Source organism: Rhinichthys klamathensis, unplaced genomic scaffold (assembly GCF_029890125.1).
Source record: "Rhinichthys klamathensis goyatoka isolate OS25496 unplaced genomic scaffold, OSU_Roscu_1.1 h1tg000298l_1, whole genome shotgun sequence".
Lineage (NCBI taxonomy): Eukaryota > Metazoa > Chordata > Actinopteri > Cypriniformes > Leuciscidae > Rhinichthys > Rhinichthys klamathensis.
Genome location: NW_026606817.1, coordinates 805,422 through 826,007, shown reverse-complemented (window position 1 = coordinate 826,007; position 20,586 = coordinate 805,422). Strand labels below are relative to the sequence as shown.

The 20,586-nt window shown below is 39.4% G+C and overlaps 1 protein-coding gene across 17 annotated transcripts in view; it reads right to left on the bottom strand.

Annotated features, from left to right (window-relative positions):
* nrxn1b (neurexin 1b) overlaps window positions 1-20,586 on the bottom strand; it is a 148,499-nt gene that overhangs the window by 7,437 nt on the left and 120,476 nt on the right. For 11 of the 17 annotated variants that reach the window (XM_056270173.1, XM_056270175.1, XM_056270174.1 and 8 more), the window contains 3 exons: window positions 16,158-16,339; window positions 4,980-5,151; window positions 763-852 (listed from right to left, as the gene is read on the bottom strand). In XM_056270173.1, coding sequence (XP_056126148.1) covers window positions 763-852; window positions 4,980-5,151; window positions 16,158-16,339 — 444 coding nt within the window. The remainder of the gene's footprint in view (window positions 1-762; window positions 853-4,979; window positions 5,152-16,157; window positions 16,340-20,586) is intronic. The other 6 variants (XM_056270178.1, XM_056270179.1, XM_056270180.1 and 3 more) reach the window with 1 other exon arrangement.

Below are 20,586 nucleotides of genomic sequence, written 5' to 3'. Positions count from 1 at the left end.
AAAGAGGGGAAAGATTATTTAATGGCTTCTGTCATCATGGCAGATAACTGTCCATCTGAAGGCAGCTTGATAAATTTAGACTCTCATAAATGACTGGTTTTAATGTTGTGTAGGTGTGTGAACACAATAGTTATATTTACAAATGAACAATAACAGATATGCCTTTTAGCAAGAGGAGTGTGTTCGATGCAAATGTATGGTCATGAAACAAAAGAAAACTGAAGAATAATTCAATTAAAATCAACACGGAAAAACAACAACAGTGGCACATTTCATATATGATCAAACATGCACATCAGAATTATTTTACTTCAATGGATATTTAGTCATTTTCTAAACTGCATGTAACATTTTGTTAAAGGGACTCATGCTAATTTATATTATATAATTATTATCTAAATACTATCTATTTATTATAATATTACTATTATCTACTTATTCATCACAAATGTGTACACATATACACATGCGACAATTAAAAAATAGTTATACAATCAGAATTATTGTTTTAATTTGGACTTTTTTAAATTACTTTAAAAACATTATTTCTCTTTTATATATCAAGCTTATTCAAACTTACATCTACAGTCCCTTTAACCGAAAGTTATGACATAAACTAGTTAATACAGATTAATACAGTGTCCAATAATTACAAGCTACATTAATCTATTTAAATTGCTTTCATTTATTGTTTAAATGGTTTATTTTACATACAACATACTACTTATTAAAAATTATTCTAAGTTTTATCAGTGTTTTTACCTTTGTCGAGTAGCCATTCGTCAACTACTCGACCGAGCCGAAATGGGAATCGCTGTCTAGCGATCGCCAGCCGTTCACTATCAATGCTTCCTTTAAAGTTTAAAGAGACATTTCATTGGTTACAATCCAAGATCATGGGTGATTTAAAACCGATTATTCGAGCTGTTCAAATTTTAAGTTGAGATATTATATTTTACACTCCATTTTAGTTTATATACTGTGTATATAAACAGTTGACCGCACATGTTTGTTTTTAAACCCCATGCAGAATTTATACAAACATTAGAAATATAAATTAAGATTTTTTATTATTATTTAGTATTGCCCTTCAGAAGCTGCATAAGATATTTTCATGTTTTCTACAAGACAGATTTACAACTGTTTGCAAACGTTTCCATTACCGTGGCTCCTAATATAACCAATGATGTCCACCAGAGGGCACTCCTCCTGTCTCTCCCCTTCCCATCATGCCAACTACATTTCCCATAACCCATTGCCTGGACTCATTGTGAGCCGCGTTGCCATTACCCTTCAAATTGCGCAAATTGAAATTGCGAATTGACAATTCGCCCAATGGAAACACGTCAATTTCTCAAAAACTCACATATATCGCAAAAAAGTATTTAAACAAAGAAGAAGTGGTTTTTCAGGCAATTCGAAAAAGGAATATTTTGCAAAACTGCAATGGAAACAGTTTTTGTGCATTTACAGGTAACCTGACCTAAAGTAAAAGTCGATCATTCTTTAAAGAAGTTCAAGGGGTGTATAAGTATAAGTTTCTCTCCTTGCCGTTAATGCTTGGATAACACACCTACGTCTTTTTCGGCGGTGGCTGCGATATACATAAACTTACCAACATCCGTTGCCATGATTTTGGGAATGACTTATCACGGGTTGAAAAATCAAGCGTAGCGTCAGTTCAGGCAGGTCACGTTAGTCGAGCTCGCATCAGTGACTCTCAGCTGATCCTCTACTATAGGAATACGACCCCTATCACTGTATTCATATATAATCTCATCAGTATTATCAGCTGATCCTCTACTATAGGAATACGACTCTATCACTGTATTCATATATAATCTCATCAGTATTATCAGCAGCGATCGCGTTTCTCAGGAGCGATTACCCTCCTCCCTCCCCAGCTCCACCTCTCTCAGTCAGGATTTGGCCTTCTGATTCCCCTTTGAATCAGAATAAATTCTCGAATTATGTTGTACATAAAATCTAGAGTTAATGATGTCTGCAATACATTCATGTTGGTTCTGTTCTGTTCACCCTAAAGGGGATTATTGCTCTTACTCATGCTAGACCTCATGGATGCGCAGGGAGCTCTCGCCCAGAACAGAACCAGACTGCCAATCCTAACTATATGCTAATTGTCAATCGTATTTGACGATAGTGGTCCTGACAGAAATGACGTTTTAGTCGCATAAAATCGGTTAATGGAAATGCTGTCATTGCGCAACAGTTTTTTATCGACATTAAGAAAATACCGCAAAAGTTTTGCGCAAACCTGTACCTGTGGAACCTGTGGAAACCTGTGGAAACGCAGCTAGGGTCTGATTTTAGTCCACCTGTGTGTGATTAACTCGTTTGTGTATGCTTTGTGTTTTCAGTCACTCATTGCGAAGTCTTGTTTGTGTTCTGAACTGGTTCCCGTATCTTTGCTCTTCTGTCTGATTCCCCAGTTTGCGTGTGTCTTAGACTGTTGCTATCTGGATTGTTTGCCCTGTGGTTTCGACCTTCTGCCTGTTATTTGGATTATGATTGTGGATTACCCTAATAAAGCTTTCTATATCATATTTCAAGCTTCTTTTTACTTCGAAGAATGGTTATCTTGTATGTAACCATGAGTAGTCCCTGAGTAGGAAACAAGACGGTGTGTAGCTTTCCGTTCTCCTCCGTATCTGCTATGCTAGTTTCTTTGAACCACTGCAGTGACTCTATATAAGCTTCAGACAATCATCTTCCCAAAGCATTCGCTCCTGTCGCAGCATCTCTTTCCCTACTCAGGGTTAAGCTCCCTACTTAAGGTTACAGTAACGTAACCCTAACTCTCTGATAACATGAAGAGGTATCTCACTATGGTACGATCCACACCAAAAAGCGATCAGGGAGTCTCACTATGGGATATTGACAACTTCCATATTGCTGATATGCTGAGGACTGATGTCTATGACCCAACCACAGTGATGTTATAAATATTGTGTAAATATAATGCAAGTGTTTATGTCGCATCTTGGTGCATTAATGCAGAATTCAACTGTGCAGTCGCTCAGTGCCACGGGCTATAGTGGCGTATAATGTGAACAGTAAAGTAGGGATACTTAAAAATAACTCACATGAGTTAAAGCAGAACTACTGAGAAATAATATTACTCAAGAAGATTAATAAGTAGTTTAACTCAAGTAATTACTTCACAAGTTACTTTAGTACATCAACAATGCTGCTCAGTGGTCGCATTAAAGCATTTACACAACAATTACAATTGCATAAATTAGGTTATGAAAATATATCTTAAGCTAAATTTAAAAAATGGTTCTAAATTAATATTAAAATATTAATAATGAATACATATTAATTTATGTTAGGATTACTTTATTACTAATTTGTGTTCAAGGATTTTATTCTAGGTCTTTATGACAATTTAATGCTGGCTTTAATTTTAATTTGGAATTCCAATTAAAAGTTGTTTACTAAAATTATGGTAACGGTAGGGTTGACAATTCAAGAGAACAAAAAGTAACAGCTGACAATAGCTTTTCATTTTTTAAGTGATTATTTAGACATATCTTGTTAGCACAAAAGCCATCTGTATTGTATAACGACCCATACAATTTCCTGAAAATTCACATAACATTCACTTAATATTCACATAACATTCACTTAATATTCACATAACATTCACTTAATATTCACATAACATTTCCTGAATATGTATTGAACTTTTACTGTACCTAAACAGCTGTGTAAAGGCAAACTTTATTTGAAAATCCTAATTAAAACTTAACTTAAAATGTCTTGCTAAAGAAACACGTCTTATTACACCAGTTGTGTGACACAAAAATACTGCTGACACAATATGATTAGAAACAAACAAAAAACACTTAATCTCATAATGTGGGTGTTGCCTGGCTATGTGGGACTGATTAATTCCATCTTTGCTTTTATTTATGAGCAACAAGTTAATTGAATGACAATTCTAAAGTATAAATGAATCCAACACCTCTAAACAGTTCTGTTGTCAAAACCTTTTAGCTCGTTAAAGGGTTTGTTCACGCAAAAATGAAATTTCTGTCATTAATTACTCGTATATTAATTATGTCGTTCCAAACCCGTAAGAAATTATGTTTTTGATAGCAACGTCATTGCAAATTTTAAAGCTCAGAAAGGTAGTAAAGACATCATTAAAATAGTCCATGTGACTCCAGTGGTTCAAATGTAATGTTATAAAGCGACGAGAATACTTTTTGTGTGCGCAAAAAATCTAACAAAAAAACGACTTTATTCAACAATTTCTTCTCTTCTGTGTCAGATCTCCTACACTCACTATTCGCGTAGTAAACAAAGTTCAGAGCTTCCGGGTTCTACGCCAGAATGGAGCCTCGCTATTGGCCGACGCTGGTCATGTGATAATGTGACACATGCATGTGATGCTGACGCAGGAGCAGCCAATAGTGAGCCGGCGTTCTGCTAGAAGCGCTGCACTGTTTACTACGTCCACAGCGTAGGAGGCTGACGCGGAAGAGAAGAGATTGTTGAATAAAGTCTTTATTTTAAGGGGTTTTCGCGCACAAAAAGTGTTCTCGTCGCTTCATAACATTAAGGTTGAACCACTGGAGTCACATGGACTATTTTAACGATGTCTTTACTAGCTTTCTGGACCTTGAAAGTTGCAATGATGTTGCTGTCTATGGAAGGATCAGAAAGCTCTCGGATTTCATCAAAAATATCCTAATTTGTGTTCCGAAGATGAACCGAGGTCTTACGGGTTTGTAACGACATGAGGGCGAGTAATTAATGACAGAATTGAAATATTTGGGTGAATTAACCCTTTAAATGGCCAAAATGACCTAGTGAGCATTAACCCAATTAACTAACAGGTGGAAAAGAGCCTAATTCTGATTTCATGTTCAGAATTCAATGGAATTCACTGCAAACACAAAGTAAAGATCCTCCTGTTCAGCTCAGACAGGTGTAGTCGAGGTGTTTCTCACCTGTGGGGAATCGCTCAATAACAGGAAGATCGTCCACCTGCAGTGTGGCGTTGCCGCCACTTCTTGTAAACTTCACTATATGGTATTTTCCATCATTCACAAACTTTGATTTCTCCTCTATGTTGATGTCATCTGTGCCCACATTAAATATAGCTGTAATGTAACCTTTTACCTGGAGAAAAACAAAGAGAAACAGGTTGTTGCGTTATAATCTATGCCAGCCTCTATTATATAACTGGAACAAGCATGGAATATTTGTTTGATATTAACAATCAATATACTAAATAAAAGACATTTAAATCACATCAAGATAATAACTTAATCAATTACTTGCACTGATTACTCATAATATGTGGTCTGATCTTCAACAGTCCCAGTTATAGACACACACAATCTGACTGACACAAAAGTTAAATATCTCCTTGACAGTGAATGCTGGAGAAACATGTGAACTGAATTTAGAAACGTGTAGATCCTTTAGCAGCAGAAACCCCTTTTCTAAATGTTCCCTGCACTACATGCTGGATGAATTTTATATCATTCCTCTCTACAAATCTGTTTGAACATGTCTGGGTTATTTTGATTGCACAGCACTCTTCAGGTCACGCCGAAGCGTCTCAATGGGGTTACGGTCAGGACTTTTACCTGGCCATCCAAGAATATTAACCTTCTTCTTTTTAAGCCCTTATTTTGTTGATTTCTTGTGTGCTTTGGATCATGGTGTTGTTTAATGCACTGGAGCCGGTTACACCAGCTGGATGTCTAAATAAGTTGGGTGTAAGTCCTGCATTGGGCTTAGTTACATCCAGACATTTAATAAATATTTACACCCTCTAACACAGCTCATGGCTTTTTGCATTTGGATGGTTTATTATATAGACGGGTGTGTGCCTTTCCCAATCAAATCCAATCCACTGAATTTGCAGCATATGGACTCATAGAAACATCTCAAAGATGATCCAGAGAAATGGGATGCATTTGTGCAGAAATGGGGTAGGTTTCCAGGAACCACGTCACATTTTAGTTACATTAAAATTAACCCCAGACACTGAGTTTGAGAGTGATATGGAGTAATCTGTTTTCTCTCGCTCAAAGATCAGTCAGATATTGTGCCTTCCTGCGTAAAAAGCAACAAATGGCTAATGTTTCAATAAAGGGTGGAATAATTTATGTAGTTTCATTTAATATATCACGCCCAGATGTTTGTGATATTAAAAATGAAAACTAACATAATTTTTAGAGAAGAATGATAACTGAGGGCAAATTTGGCTAGTATGGAGAGAACATGAAGCATGTTTTGACAGAAAGTGTGTTTATTTCATTGATTGATAAACTCAATAAACTTAAATAAAATACATTTATAAAAACAGATAATTTAAGAGGCTGCTCACTGCAGACCCACTGGGCTTAACCCTACCGATAACCCTAACCCTAAACAAGAGAGAACCCATTACATCCAGAGAGGGGGAGCTAGAAGTCAAACTCGGTCCATTACATCCAGAGAGGGGGAGCTAGAAGTCAAGCTCCACCCATTACATCCAGAGAGGCGGAGCTAGAAGTCAAGCTCCGTCCATTACATCCAGAGAGGGGGAGCTAGAAGTCAAACTCCGTCCATTACATCCAGAGAGGGGGAGCTAGAAGTCAAGCTCCACCCATTACATCCAGAGAGGGGGAGCTAGAAGTCAGGCTCCGCCCATTACCTACAGAGAGGGGGAGCTAGAAGTCAAGCTCCACCCATTACATACAGAGAGGGGTAGCTAGACGTCAGGCTCCGCCCATTACATACAGAGAGGGGGAGCTAGAAGTCAAGCTCCGCCCATTACATACAGAGAGGGGGAGCTAGAAGTCAAGCTCCGCCCATTACATACAGAGAGGGGGAGCTAGAAGTCAAGGGAGCTAGACGTCAAGCTCCGTCCATTACATCCAGAGAGGGGGAGCTAGAAGTCAAACTCCGTCCATTACATCCAGAGAGGGGGAGCTAGAAGTCAAGCTCCACCCATTACATCCAGAGAGGGGGAGCTAGAAGTCAGGCTCCGCCCATTACCTACAGAGAGGGGGAGCTAGAAGTCAAGCTCCACCCATTACATACAGAGAGGGGGAGCTAGACGTCAGGCTCCGCCCATTACATACAGAGAGGGGGAGCTAGAAGTCAAGCTCCGCCCATTACATACAGAGAGGGGGAGCTAGAAGTCAAGGGAGCTAGACGTCAAGCTCCGCCCATTACATCCAGAGAAGATGAGCCTGAAGTCAAGCTCCGCCCATTACATACAGAGAAGATGAGATAGAAGTCAAGCTCCGCCCATTACATCCAGAGAGGTGGAGCTAGAAGTCAAGCTCCGCCCATTACATCCAAAGAAGATGAGATAGAAGTCAAGCTCCGCCCATTACAACCAGAGAGGGGTAGCTAGAAGTCAAGCTCCGCCCATGACATCCAGAGAGGGGGATATAGAAGTCAAGCTCCACCCATTACATCCAGAGAGGGGAGCTAGAAGTCAAGCTCCGCCCATTACATCCAGAGAGGGGGAGCTAGAAGTCAAGCTCCGCCCATTACATCCAGAGAGGGGGAGATAGAAGTCAAGCTCCACCCATTACATCCAGAGAGGGGGAGCTAGAAGTCCAGCTCCGCCCATTGTCTCTGCAGTGAACACCACTTGGATATTTTAGGCATTAAACGTAAAAACTCAGTTATGTGTGTGTGGCAATATAATATAATAATATGAAAATATCTGAAATCATTGCCCTTGTGGGGACATTTTTGGTCCCTATGAGGAAAAAAGCTAATAAATCATACTATGTAATGTTTTTTTGAAAATGTAAAAGAGCAGAAAGTTGTGTGTGATGGGTGGGTTTAGGAGTCAGGTTAGTGTAAGGGGACAGAATATACAGTTTGTACAGTATAAAAATCATTATGTCTATGGAAAGTCCCCATAAAACATGGTCTTGTGGGGACATTTTTTTCTGGTCCATATGGATGTATTACTTTTAAACATGCATGTGAGTCTACCTGAGAATTTGATCCAGTGAGAATGTTGAAATGTTAACACCCAAGAGCTCTTATGATACAGGTTTGTTCGATAGGACACAGAGTGTAAAAAAAACATACAGGTGATACAACATCTAAAAGCAATTTTGAGAACAGACTTGCACAGTTACTATGGAAACAGCAGTGACAGTGATGAGTGAGGGAGGAGAGGCTCTAACAGTGGAAGCACACACACACACACATATTTAATAATGTCGACTGTATGTATGATAGCATAATCATTGTATCTCATGAGCCCAGAGTAATCTCAGTGTGACACGGCGGTGAACGAGGCAGTCGCGTGCCAGAGTCGCTGTGCTGTTCTGGGATCTGGGTTTATGTGCGTGCGTGTGTGTGTGTGTGAGATGCGCAGCAGCGGCGGGTCTAATCTCTAAGTTCGTGTCAACGGGCAGGTGTTTAATTGGTGTGCTGGGAATCGCGTGCGACAGACTTCCCAGCGGAGACACAGCAAGAATAAACATACGCACAATATCTCTGGAAAAACAAGGATGGCAGACACGCAGAAAACAACAGCAAAGAGCTTTCAGATGAATTATCAATCACAGATGAGCACAAAACACATACTGGAGTTTAATAGATTCATATCCACTGCAAACAGAGCTTTATTTTCTTGAAGAGATGTGTGCAGTCACAGGACAGAAAGCAAAAAGCACTTGACTTCTCAAACTATCTCTTCTTTAGTGTTCCTGAAGGGAATTCACTGTCATTCTAGATGCAAAAGCGAGGTTTCAAGGCTCAGGAGCTTGTGGATCAAATCTACACTTTACACTGTGTCCTCAATTCACAATGGCCCTCATTTATCAAAAGTGCGTACACCAAATTTCCAGCGTACACCTGGCGTACACCCAAAACCACGGTGACTTTGAAATTTATCAATATGGACGTTGGCGTACGGCACGCTCAAATCCTACGCCAGCTCAGGAGGTGGTGTACATGTACGCACGTTTTGAGTTAGTGCGGAAATGCGCAGAAAAACAATTCCTAACACCATAAAATGCACTGACAAAGTAAAAGATATGATATATTATGACCCACTGTAAAACAAAAAAACAAAAACATAGTAATTATTTACTTCAGTGTTTATTTTTGTGCAACATGGACTTCAATGTTTAATTTGTGTGACTTTACCAAAGCATTTGATTTATAAGCATATGTATTCCTTCAGTTGCGAGCCTGTGCGCTTTACCCTGACGTTTCATGGTTAGGCCCGGCAGGTGCGCACGGACTGGGTTCGGTAACGAAAGGCTTTCAATGACCAACAAATAATTCAGACTGACAAAATAATAAAAAATACATTCTTCTTCTTTTAAATAATAATAATAATACAAATAATAATAATGACATTCTTCTTCTAAATAACAATAAGCGTCATTAATAATACAAATCATACTAATAATAAGAAGCATATTACAAATTGTCATGCAATTATTAATGTGAATGAATGGTAGGCCTACTCCACATCACATCATCATCATCACTATTGTACACCCCAATACATGTAACGTGATTCGAAATTGAATGCTAATTCAAAAGACGTGCTGTAAAATATTGCATTGTGATAGGTCATTTCGGCTCCACGTCAGAGAAGTTTCTCTTCTTTGCCGTCTTCCGTGTGTCCATGGCGTAAAATGAGGGCGTGGGGGAAGCGGAGACTTGGGCGTGTTATTCTAATGACGATCGTTTTCAGCCGTGGGATTTATCAAGGGCAGGTATTGCGTACACCTGGATTTCAAAGGTACGCACAGCTTCATAAATCAGGCGGTGAGAGGAGTGTAAGCATAATCTTACGCCAACATATACGCCCGTTTCTACGCAAGAATGATAAATGAGGGCCATTGTTTCTAACCATCTGGACGATGTCGTCACCGCTGGCTGATCTGATCCAGGGTAACTGACACCGGACGGATGAGGCAAACACCTGTATTCCCCAGCAATAGAGATGGGAATCAGAAATAGTTTAACAACTCTGGTTCTTATTCCATATAACAATTTCAAAAAACAATTCTTTAACGGAAAAGTTCAGCCAAAAGTGAAAATTCTGTCAATATTATTCCACCTCATGCTGTTCAACACCGCTATTACTTTTTGTTCTTTGGAAAACAAAAGGTGAATTCCAGAAGAATATTTTGGCCACTGTTTTCAATATAATAAAAGTGAAGCTGTGCTTTTGCATTCATTTAGAAGCTTGAAAGCTGCAAAAGTCCAAAATGAAAAAGTACATTACAAAAAATAAATCATAACAATAAACAAAATCTCATTCAGTTTCACAGAAAACAGAACATCGTTTAAATTTGGACTCAGTGGTACAACAGGGAGAGACTGAATAAATGCTAAAAAATGTGGTAACACTTTCTATGAAGCCCTTATAACAAATTATAGCCTCATTTATACTTATTTATAAGTAAGTATTACTATTCTATAAATATATTTATAAAGACTCATTAAGACCTATACTGCATTATAAGAACAGTTATAGTCACATTTATATTACTTTTTATAAATACTTATAAGTTACCCATTTGCTTTTTCAATGTGCATGTTAATAATCCATTATACACTGATTTATAAATAATCAAATATAAAATGGTTTTATATACTTATTCGCTGTACCAATTCGCTATCAGTTATGTCTTTAATGGCTAATGTTTGCATTAGAGGTCATGGATGGTAATTATGATTTGTTAAGATCTATATCTCCTCCTATTGCATATTACAGTTTGAAATTATACTTTTAAAAATATTGTTGCAGTGTTTTGCTAGTATGTAGCATTAAAAAATATATATATTTATATAACTTCTATTGTTAGAACAGAGCAAGGCGAGCATTTGTGCTTATAAAACTTAAACTTTTTTATTTATTTTTTAAATGAGTGATGGTTTCGCTAGATAAGACCCTTATTCATCGTCTGGTGTCGTTTAAAGCCCTTTAAAGCTGCACTGAAACTGACATTTGGACCTTGAACCGTTTGGACCCCATTGAGGTCCATTATATGGAGATACATCCTGGAATGTTTTCATCAAAAACCTTCATTTATTTTCGACTGAAGAAAGAAAGACATGAACATCTTGGATGACGTGGGGGTGAGTAAATTATCAGCAAAAGTTTTTTAAAAAGTGAACTAATCCTTTAAGGAGGAGGGAAGAGGAAGAGAAAATGCCATCGAAACTATTCTGAAGACAGTCAGTTTCCTTCCGAGATACATTAATGTAAATCCCCTCCCCAGTTCAATATTATATTTTTCTTCCTCTATTTCAAGCGTCACGAACAGTGATCTTGCTGTGATCTCGCTCTCTTCTTGACGTTCGTCTTCAGCGTGTCCCATATCTCTGGCCTGTGTTAACGTCCTTCGGCTTCGTAATATTTGACACAAATTACATTTCGGGAAATGATTGCAATGCAGTTTGTGTGCAAGTCCAGAATAGAGATTAGCCAAAATGAAACTTAAAAACTGGCCTCTTGCGATCGTGTGTTCGAAGCACAAACCGGCAGTTTACGATATTGGTCGCCCAGTGCGTGTGTAGAAAAAAGGTTGAACCACATGAATTATTGGCACTTGAACAAATGCTCCAAAACAAATTGAGGTCGTATAGATTCATTTTTCGGGAGCATATGTGAAGGTCGCAATTACGAGCCTTGCTTCATGAACAACCCATCATCTCACACCTTCTACAAGCCATTTCTCCAACACTTCTACTGGCGCTCACACACATAATCAACACATCTCTCCTCACCGTGTTCAAGCAGCTGCGTAAAAAACCTTCTCTAATCACTTATATCATAGAAAGTTAGAGGCCCAACTTTCTCCTCCAGTTCATAGCTAAAAAAAACGGTTGAAAACAACTCGTTCATCTTTCTTTTTCACAGAACAACCGGGCTGGACAACAACCAATCAGGGTTTAAAGTGTCCAGTCAACAAAGCCTGCCTTGTTATCGGTCACTGAAGCGCTGCCGACTGGGAAAGCTGTTCCCTCATTCTGCTATAGATCATCTGCAGCTTTTGACTGTCCACACTCTCCTCATTGGGCATCACTGGAACTCCACTGGTTTGAATCTGACCTCACAGGTATTTCAAGGTCACCTGGAAGGAGAAGATATGTAAAGCACATCAGCCGCTCACAGGGGTACCCCAAGGCTCTGTTCTGGGACCCCTTCTTTTCTCCACATTCACTACATCACTGGGACTCATTACACAGAACATGGTTTCTCATGCAGTTGCTTTGCTTTTCATTTCAACCACACAATCCCAAAATAGCTGCACAGATCTCAGCCTGACTGGCAGACATCTCAGCATGGGTGAAAGAACATCACCTGCAACTCAATCTAGCGAAGAACGAGCGCCTCGTCTTCCCCGCCACTGGCGGTACAGCAGTTCACTATCCACATAGAGTCAGCTACATGCCGTTCAAAAGATTCGTAATGTTTTTAAATGAAGTCTCTTATGCTCACCAAGGCTGCATTTATTTGATTAAAAGTACAAAAAAACTGTACTATTGTGAAATATTTTTAGAAATGTAAAATAACTTTTTCACATTTTCTATGTGAATATATAGTAAAGTGTAATTTATTCCTGTGATCAAAGCTGAATGTTCAGCATCATTACTCCAGTCTTCAGTGTCACATGATCCTTCAGAAATCACTCTAATATGAGGATCTGATGCTCAAGAAACATTTATGTTTATTATCAGTAAAAAACAAAACAAAATCAGGATTCTTTGATCAATTGAAAGTTCAAAAGAACAGCATTTATCTGAAATAAAAAGCTTTTTTTAACATTATACCCCGTGTTCAAAAGTTTGGGGTCAGTATGAATTTTGTTTTGGGGGGGATAAAATAAATCAATACTTTTATTCAGCAAGGATGCATTAAATTGATCAAAAGTTACAGTGAAGACATTTATAATGTTACAAAAGATTCTTACTTTGACAACTCTTCATTTGAGAGAAGCTATCATCTCATCACAGAAGACGGTCAACCCGTCAAAATAAGTTTGGTTTAACTTAAAGAAACTGCGGTAGAAATATATTACTCTTGTACAGTATAATGCACATCTTAATGTAATACTATTACTACTACTAATAATAATAATACAATTATTATTCAAACAGATTGTCTTCCATGTTATAATTTTAACAGTAAACCTCTGTTGTGTTTCATTTATATTTCATTTGAATAAAACATTTGATCTAAATAAAAGCCTTCATTTGATTACCAGAAAAATTAAAATACACAAAACAGAATAATAATAATAATAATAATAAAAAAATTCATAGGGCCCTATTATTGTATCCAAATGAATAAATTAAGTTGTTTTTATGAATTCAATTAATTAGATATGTTTTTGATTAAACCACTAAAATGGAATATGGGCAATAATTTGGAAGAAAAAAAACATTAAGAATGTAATTTTTGTTCAACTGTAAATAAATTGCTGTTAAATTGAACAAGTTTCATGATTTCAATTAATTACACATGCTTTTTGATTAATACAATTTTACAATTGTCTTCTGTAGAGCTGCTTTACAGCTGAAATTACATTTGTTTTCATAAGTGATGCATTTTACACCTGTTATTTTCCTGTTTATTAATGCGAAGTACTCTGGAACAATCTATATCATATAAAGCACTGTATATATAAATAAATGACTTGACTTGCTAAAAAAAAAATCAGTATTTCTTTAAGTAGCATACTATTCTGGACCATGTTTAAAACTTTGTATTGTTAGCACTTCTTTTGTTATTGCCTCCTTAAGATGAATCGATTGTTGCATTCCACATTGTAAGTTGCTGTAAATAATAGCATCTGCTAAATAAATACATATAAATGTTATAAGCAGCAGAAAGCTTCTTTTGCAGAATTGAACTGATCATTATTTTCCTGTTATCACTGTAAAGCTGCAAAACAATCTGAACTGTAAAAAGCACTATTGAAAATCCAGTTTTTAATGTTGTTTATATGTCTATGTGGTGTTTTTAATACGCTTTAAGACACACCTAGCCTGACTACGTCAGACTTCCTACTTCCGCTAATTTCATTTCGCTCCTGTAGTCAGTCTGAGATAGCAGCCTATCTTTCTGTTTTCCACCGGCCTGAAAACAGCCGGCCAATCAACGAACAGAGGGCGGGCTGAAAGCCGTGACGTAGTCGGTAAGCGCCGTGTTTAAGATTAGGTCAGGGAAATCGAAAACGACCGCTGATATGGAGACGCGGATGCAATTCGCTCTGTTGTGGAGAATATTCCCGGCATTAGCAAACTGAAGCCCGAACACGAAGAGTGTGTATTAAACATTTTGAATGGAGGTGATGTTGTGGCCCTACTCCCTTTGGGAAAAGTTTAATTTATCAACTATTACCGATCGTCAGCGTGAAACTGGGGAGCCTTTTGACAGGTCAGTGTCTCTTTTCTTTTCCAGGTCTTAAATACCGTAAAACTTCAAATAATAGCCCGGGCTTTTATTTGCCCAAATCGTCGAACTGCACCGGCTTGTACTTGAGATAGGCGTCTAACTTATATGAGACAGGCCTTTATAGTTGAGATGTTGTTCATTGAGATGTTGTTCCTAGAGTCTATAATCTCTAAAAATCTCCAAATGCTCCACGTGAAACCGCGGTCTTCCGACCTCTTACTATCTTGTCGATTGATTTTTATGAATATGCGCGAGGGAGAGAGAGCAAGACAGCGCTCGTGTTGTTTGTAGACGTGGGAGTGCGCGCGCGCGGCCGGGGCGCTCTCTCTCTCTCTCTCTCTCTCTCTCTCTCTCTCTCTCTCTCTCTCTCTCTCTCTCTCTCTCTCTCTCTCTCTCTCTCTCTCTCTCTCTCTCTCTCTCTCTCTCTCTCTCTCTCTCTCTCTCTCTCTCTCTCTCTCTCTCTCTCTGCTCGTTTGTGCCCTCTCAAGCGCAGCAGTCATTCTATTACATCACTCACAGATCAAAAAAGTCGTTTACAGCCATGTTCACTCGGGTATTTCGCTCGCATCATCAAGTGTTTACAGTGGAAGTTCGATCATAGATTTGAGTTCGATGCATGATGTCTGTGGTTCGATGGCTTGTGTCGGCGCTTAACATACGTCATAAACAAACTTATCTGATTGGCTTACGGGTAACCAATGATTTTAAACTTTAGTACGCGCCCCCTAGCGAGAGAGAAAACACTTCTCTATTATGCTATCCCAGACTCTGTGTACGAAGCAAAGTGAAGTAGCAGAGTCTGGTATTACCAGGCTAAGACACACCATGTGTAAGTTCATAAGTCGACAGCATTGCTGAGTATTTCCTCCTTAAAACTGCAGTGAACCAAAGACAGTCTCAAAAACACGGTTTGAAATCGCTGGTGTTTCTGACGTCACAAACGACCTTGTAACCAATCAGATCAACGTGTGATCGTCAACCAGTGGATCTCTGAGCTGAGCGAGTGAGTGGAGACGGGGCTCATTTGCATATTCATAGAACCACGCATACTAAATGAGGCAAGGGTGTCGAGTTACATTAAAAAAATTTTAAGGCATGAAGACCTTTTTTTTCAAAGAAAAAACATTTAAATGTGTCATTTTGATGATCAAAGATGAGTTTTAAGGCATAAAATTATTGAATACAGGGGGACTTAAATAATGGTGGCTTGACTTCTTTTGTCTCTGTTTTGTCACTTTTCTTGCAGTGTAAGTTGTTGTATGTTTAATCTCCTTGGTCTGCACTTGTGCTGCTGCATTGTGCCTAACAAGTGTGTTATTTGATGCATCTTTTCAGATGCTCTGCTCGTGTGTGACGAATATATACTTCTGCTGCCATCGGACACATGGCAGAGGAGAAACTCTGGAAACTCATATCACCCACGGGCCATAGTTGAGCTGACACTGCAACAGTAACACTGAATGTATCATTGGGTGCATAGGGAACACTGAATGAGTGAATGCAGACACTATATGCATGAAAAAGTAAAAACTCCTGCCTCTGTTGTTTCAAACTTTCGTGTAGATCTGTAGACCAGTAGATGGCAGTGCTTGTATATGCCTCGCTTTCTTGTGTAAATGACCATGTGCACATTAATAAATGGATCTATAAATCATTTTAAAGGCAATATTGGAATATACTTTTTTAATCTCCCATAGAAAATTCTGCTAAAGATAATTGTTGTACTTACGATGTGTAGTTTGAGATAGTCCCCTAGCCCAGAGGAGCTGTTGACTCGCACCAGTACTGCTTCTGTCAGCTGAGTGCTGAAGCCCATGGCCAGCCGGTCCGCTCGCGTGCTCGGACGCTCGTTCGGTGGCCATGTGTATGTGATCAGACCTCCATCTCTCCCGAATATATACGTGGTGCCGGCTGCAGGAGACACAGATGTGCAAACACACAGAGAGATTACGCTAAATCTGTGAGCGATTACAAAACTGTATCATGTAACTACACAAAGTTTCCGGCTCTCTCAGTAGAATAGATAGATAGATAGATAGATAGATAGATAGATAGATAGATAGATAGATAGATAGATAGATAGATAGATAGATAGATAGATAGATAGATAGATAGATAGATAGATAGATAGAAAGAAAGAAACAGGGCTCCAGACTAATTTTTCCACTGGTTGCACTGGTGCTACCAACTTTCTCAGTTGGTCGCACCAGCATATGATTTGGTAGCACCTTTTTTTCTGTTTTGCTACATGCCATGGGATTAATCAATGCATGCTGATGAATAGTGGTTTTAATGGACCAAGGCTAGCAAACACTTTCTGTGTTGCAGCAGAAATACCTAATATATTAATTATCATTGCCAAATTTCAGGATTTTCATGGATTTTGGACAGTAATTTTAATCTGTAATTTTAAGCATTTTACATTTGAATTATATACAATCTATCTATTTACATTTGAATCATATTCTATCTATCTATCTATCTATCTATCTATCTATCTATCTATCTATCTATCTATCTATCTATCTATCTATCTATCTATCTATTATCATCTTTCTATCTTCTTTCTATCTATCATAATTCTATCTATCTAAAAATCATTAAATATTCAAATGTATGCATTACATTTTAAAAGATTAGAGTATTATAATAAACTGATACAGATTTTTCGTTATCAAAGTTTATAGTTGTAACAAAAAGCAGAAATCTCACACTCCTTACCTTCTGCATTTTATAATAATTTCCTTTTCCTCTGTCGAGCGATCATGAGAGTAATCGCTCGACAGAGGAAAATATAACCGCTGAAAAGACGTAGGAGGAGGAGGCTCTGTGTTTCGTGAGACCATTTTTATCGTTTTTATATGCCTTCATTCGTGAATTCGTAATTGGCGCGTTTCACCATCAGTGTGCAATGCGCGTGACGTCTACGTTCATCAATAAATAAACTGCACGTGTCTTGCGGAAGAAGATTGTAGACGGAACTTCTCTCCGTTAATGTCTATGGCGAGTCACGCAGGCACTGGGCTACTCCGCACTTGAGTCGACCCCGGGATAAAATAATCCGAATAGAAACACTTATTATAGGCGTACCGTAGTGATTCAGAATAAGTCAAAAACACGGTTTGGAAAATGGATTCATGATGTAGCCTACTCGTTCATTTTGAACATAAGTTACAAATGTTACAGCAGCTGATACAACGGCGTTCTGTTGCTCAAGCGTCCACTCGCACAAATGCGACCACATAACATTTTAACTCGCACATTCTCAAAAAATGGTCGCATATGCGACCAATTTGGTCGCAGTCTGGAACCCTGAGAAAGATAGGTAGATAGATAGATAGATAGATAGATAGATAGATAGATAGATAGATAGATAGATAGATGGATAGAAAGATAGATAGATGTTATTTTTTTCTGATCATGTGATCAACAAATATATAAATAACATTACTAGGTTCACATGCAAGATTTATAAGAATACATGGAACCTGTAAGGAATAATCGACAACAGGCTGTTGTATATACAGGGTGGTGATGTTGCCACACCTCAAGACACTTTTCAAGTGTTTTATTTCAAGACCATGGGGTTCCCTTTCGAGAACGGTCACTTTGTATTGTGTAGCTATACGCAGTGGGGAAACTCCTTTTCCTCGAATTCATGAAGCTTAAAATGTAAAACGCATTTTGCAACTGCACAGCTTGCACAGTGAGTGTCTGGCTCACTCTGTGCTGCGGCAATTGCACATCCAATGGCGCGGGCGGCTCCAACATGTGCGCCAATGAGCTATCATTACGTCATACACGTCAGAGCCCGCCACAAGGGGCGTGGCCATAGCCCATAAAAGCCCCCGAAATAACCATTATAGCAGATTTCATCTCCTTCAGCGACATACTTCACGTCTCTGAGTCCTCTGAAAGCTTCGCCGTTGAAACCAGCCCTACAGTTAGAGTGTGCATCTCTCAGCGGATTTCGCCTTCATTCCAGAAGCCGTCTTCCCGTCCAACGCTTGTTTTTGCTTTTGCTTTTAGAACAGCGAGAGTTGTTTCAAATTCCTCGCTTTTCATGCGCCACGTGCGGCTCTCTTCTGCACGAGGCGGACGGGCATGCTAAGTGCGTCGCGTGCCTGGGTTCCGCCCAAGCTGCACCTTCTGCCGGGGGATGCTCGGTCTGTGAGGGCATGCCTGTCTCGACGCTGCGGTCGCGGCTCGCTCTCTCACAAGATGGCGGCGCCGCTTCCCCTGCTCTCCCTGTCCCCGCCCTTCTGCGGCCCGGGAAAAAGAAGCGCCGAAAAGGAGCCAGGAGGGTGAACCCCTCCAGACCTCTGTCTGTTCCGTCTTGGGACCTCTCCACGGTCCTTGGGGCCCACCGTTTGAACCGCTCCAGTCGGTTGATCTCAAAATACTCTCACTAAAGACTGCTCTCCTGCTGGCACTGGCATCTATCAAGCAAGTTGGAGATTTGGAGGCGCTCTCTGTAAGCCCCTCTTGTTTGGAGTTTGGTGTCGGCGACTCGAAGGTCGTTCTCAAACCCAGACACGGCTAAAGTGCTTTCAACTCCGTTTAGAGCACAGGTGATCACTTCATTGGCCCTTCCCCCTTCCTTTAGAGGATGGGGAGGCTAATCTACTCTGTCCTGTCAGAGCATTGAGAATTTATCTGGCGCGTTCCTCGTTTTTTAGACAGACAGAACAGCTCTTCGTCTGCTTTGGTGGCCGGTCCAAAGGGTCGCCCGTCACAAAGCAGAGAATATCCAGATGGATAGTTGATGCTATATCTCTAGCTTACACCTCAGTGGGTCAGGTTTACCCTATTGGAACTAGGGCTCATTCGACTAGAGGCATGGCCTCTTCTTGGGCTTGGTCTTCTGGGTTTCCCCTATTCACGATATCTGTGCGGCGGCCGGTTGGTCCTCGCCTTCTACGTTCGTGAGATTCTATAACAGGGAGGTTCCTTCCCTGCAGGCATTCCCTTTATTAAAGACCCGACATGTGTCCGGTCTTATCCACATAATATGTCAATGTCATAAGCACACATTCATTCATTATAAAACCCGCCTCTAGCCAGTTATCATTCCCTTTATTAAAGACCCGACTGTGTCTGGTCTCAAGTTATGGGGTTAAATATGGATGTTTGGGCATTACATTATATATGGGTATATTATGATACCTTACGGTGTCCGGTCTTATTATTATACTCTGGTTTCTGGCTGACTCTGTAAGCTCAGAGTTCTCAAGCTGCAGTTTCAACCAGCTACTCGGTGCGGCGTTTAGCATGGCGTCCCCACTGCGTATAGCTACGCAATACGAAGTGACCATTCTCAAAAGGGAACGTACTCGGTTACTAACGTAATCTCGGTTGATTAGGGTTAATCTGAGAGTAGGGAACAAGTATTGCGTAGCCGGCCGCACTGAGTAGCATGGCAGTCATGACGCGTCATGCTTGGCACGTGATTCACCACAGCCAAAATAGCGCTGTATGACAGATTTACCGCTTTTATTTCTAAATATTAACAGACTTGCTTACCATGTCATGAACTATCTTCTATTCCGATTCTCAAATATGTTTAAGTGAGTTTGTTTTGTCGTTTAAAAAAACTTTATAAATTATCTTGATCTGTAACGTGAGATGGGCGCCGTGTTTGGGCTGCAGTTCAGATATATTCCTGTCTGTTGGATTTATTACGGCGCGTGAATTCATCAGTTTCTCCCGAAATACATGAAAGTAAGTGGCCGGTGAACTGGGAGAAAAATAGAGTTGACTTTATAGTTATTTACACTGTGTCTCTCTGATATGAATAAAAACCGTCGTCAAATATACTTGAATGGGTTGTTATTGCTGCTTCCATAGACACCATGTGTATTTTACAAACTATACATTTATTATTTTGCCATAAATTATATGTATTTAAATGTCTGAAACCTAAAGTAAACATTATGTGGTTAAAAACACTGAACAGTGATATAGCCTATGACAAGCGCTGAGCGCGTCCGTCTTTGGCTCAGCGCCAGCCATAGTGCGAAAGCACGCAGAATCTGGCAGTTATGTCACGACACTGTACATTCGCTCTTAGTACTCAGCTGCTGCAGAGTGTGATGAAATCGAAATTGCTGATGAGATATAGAGGAAAATATCTAGTGGAAAATTAGAATATTACGAAA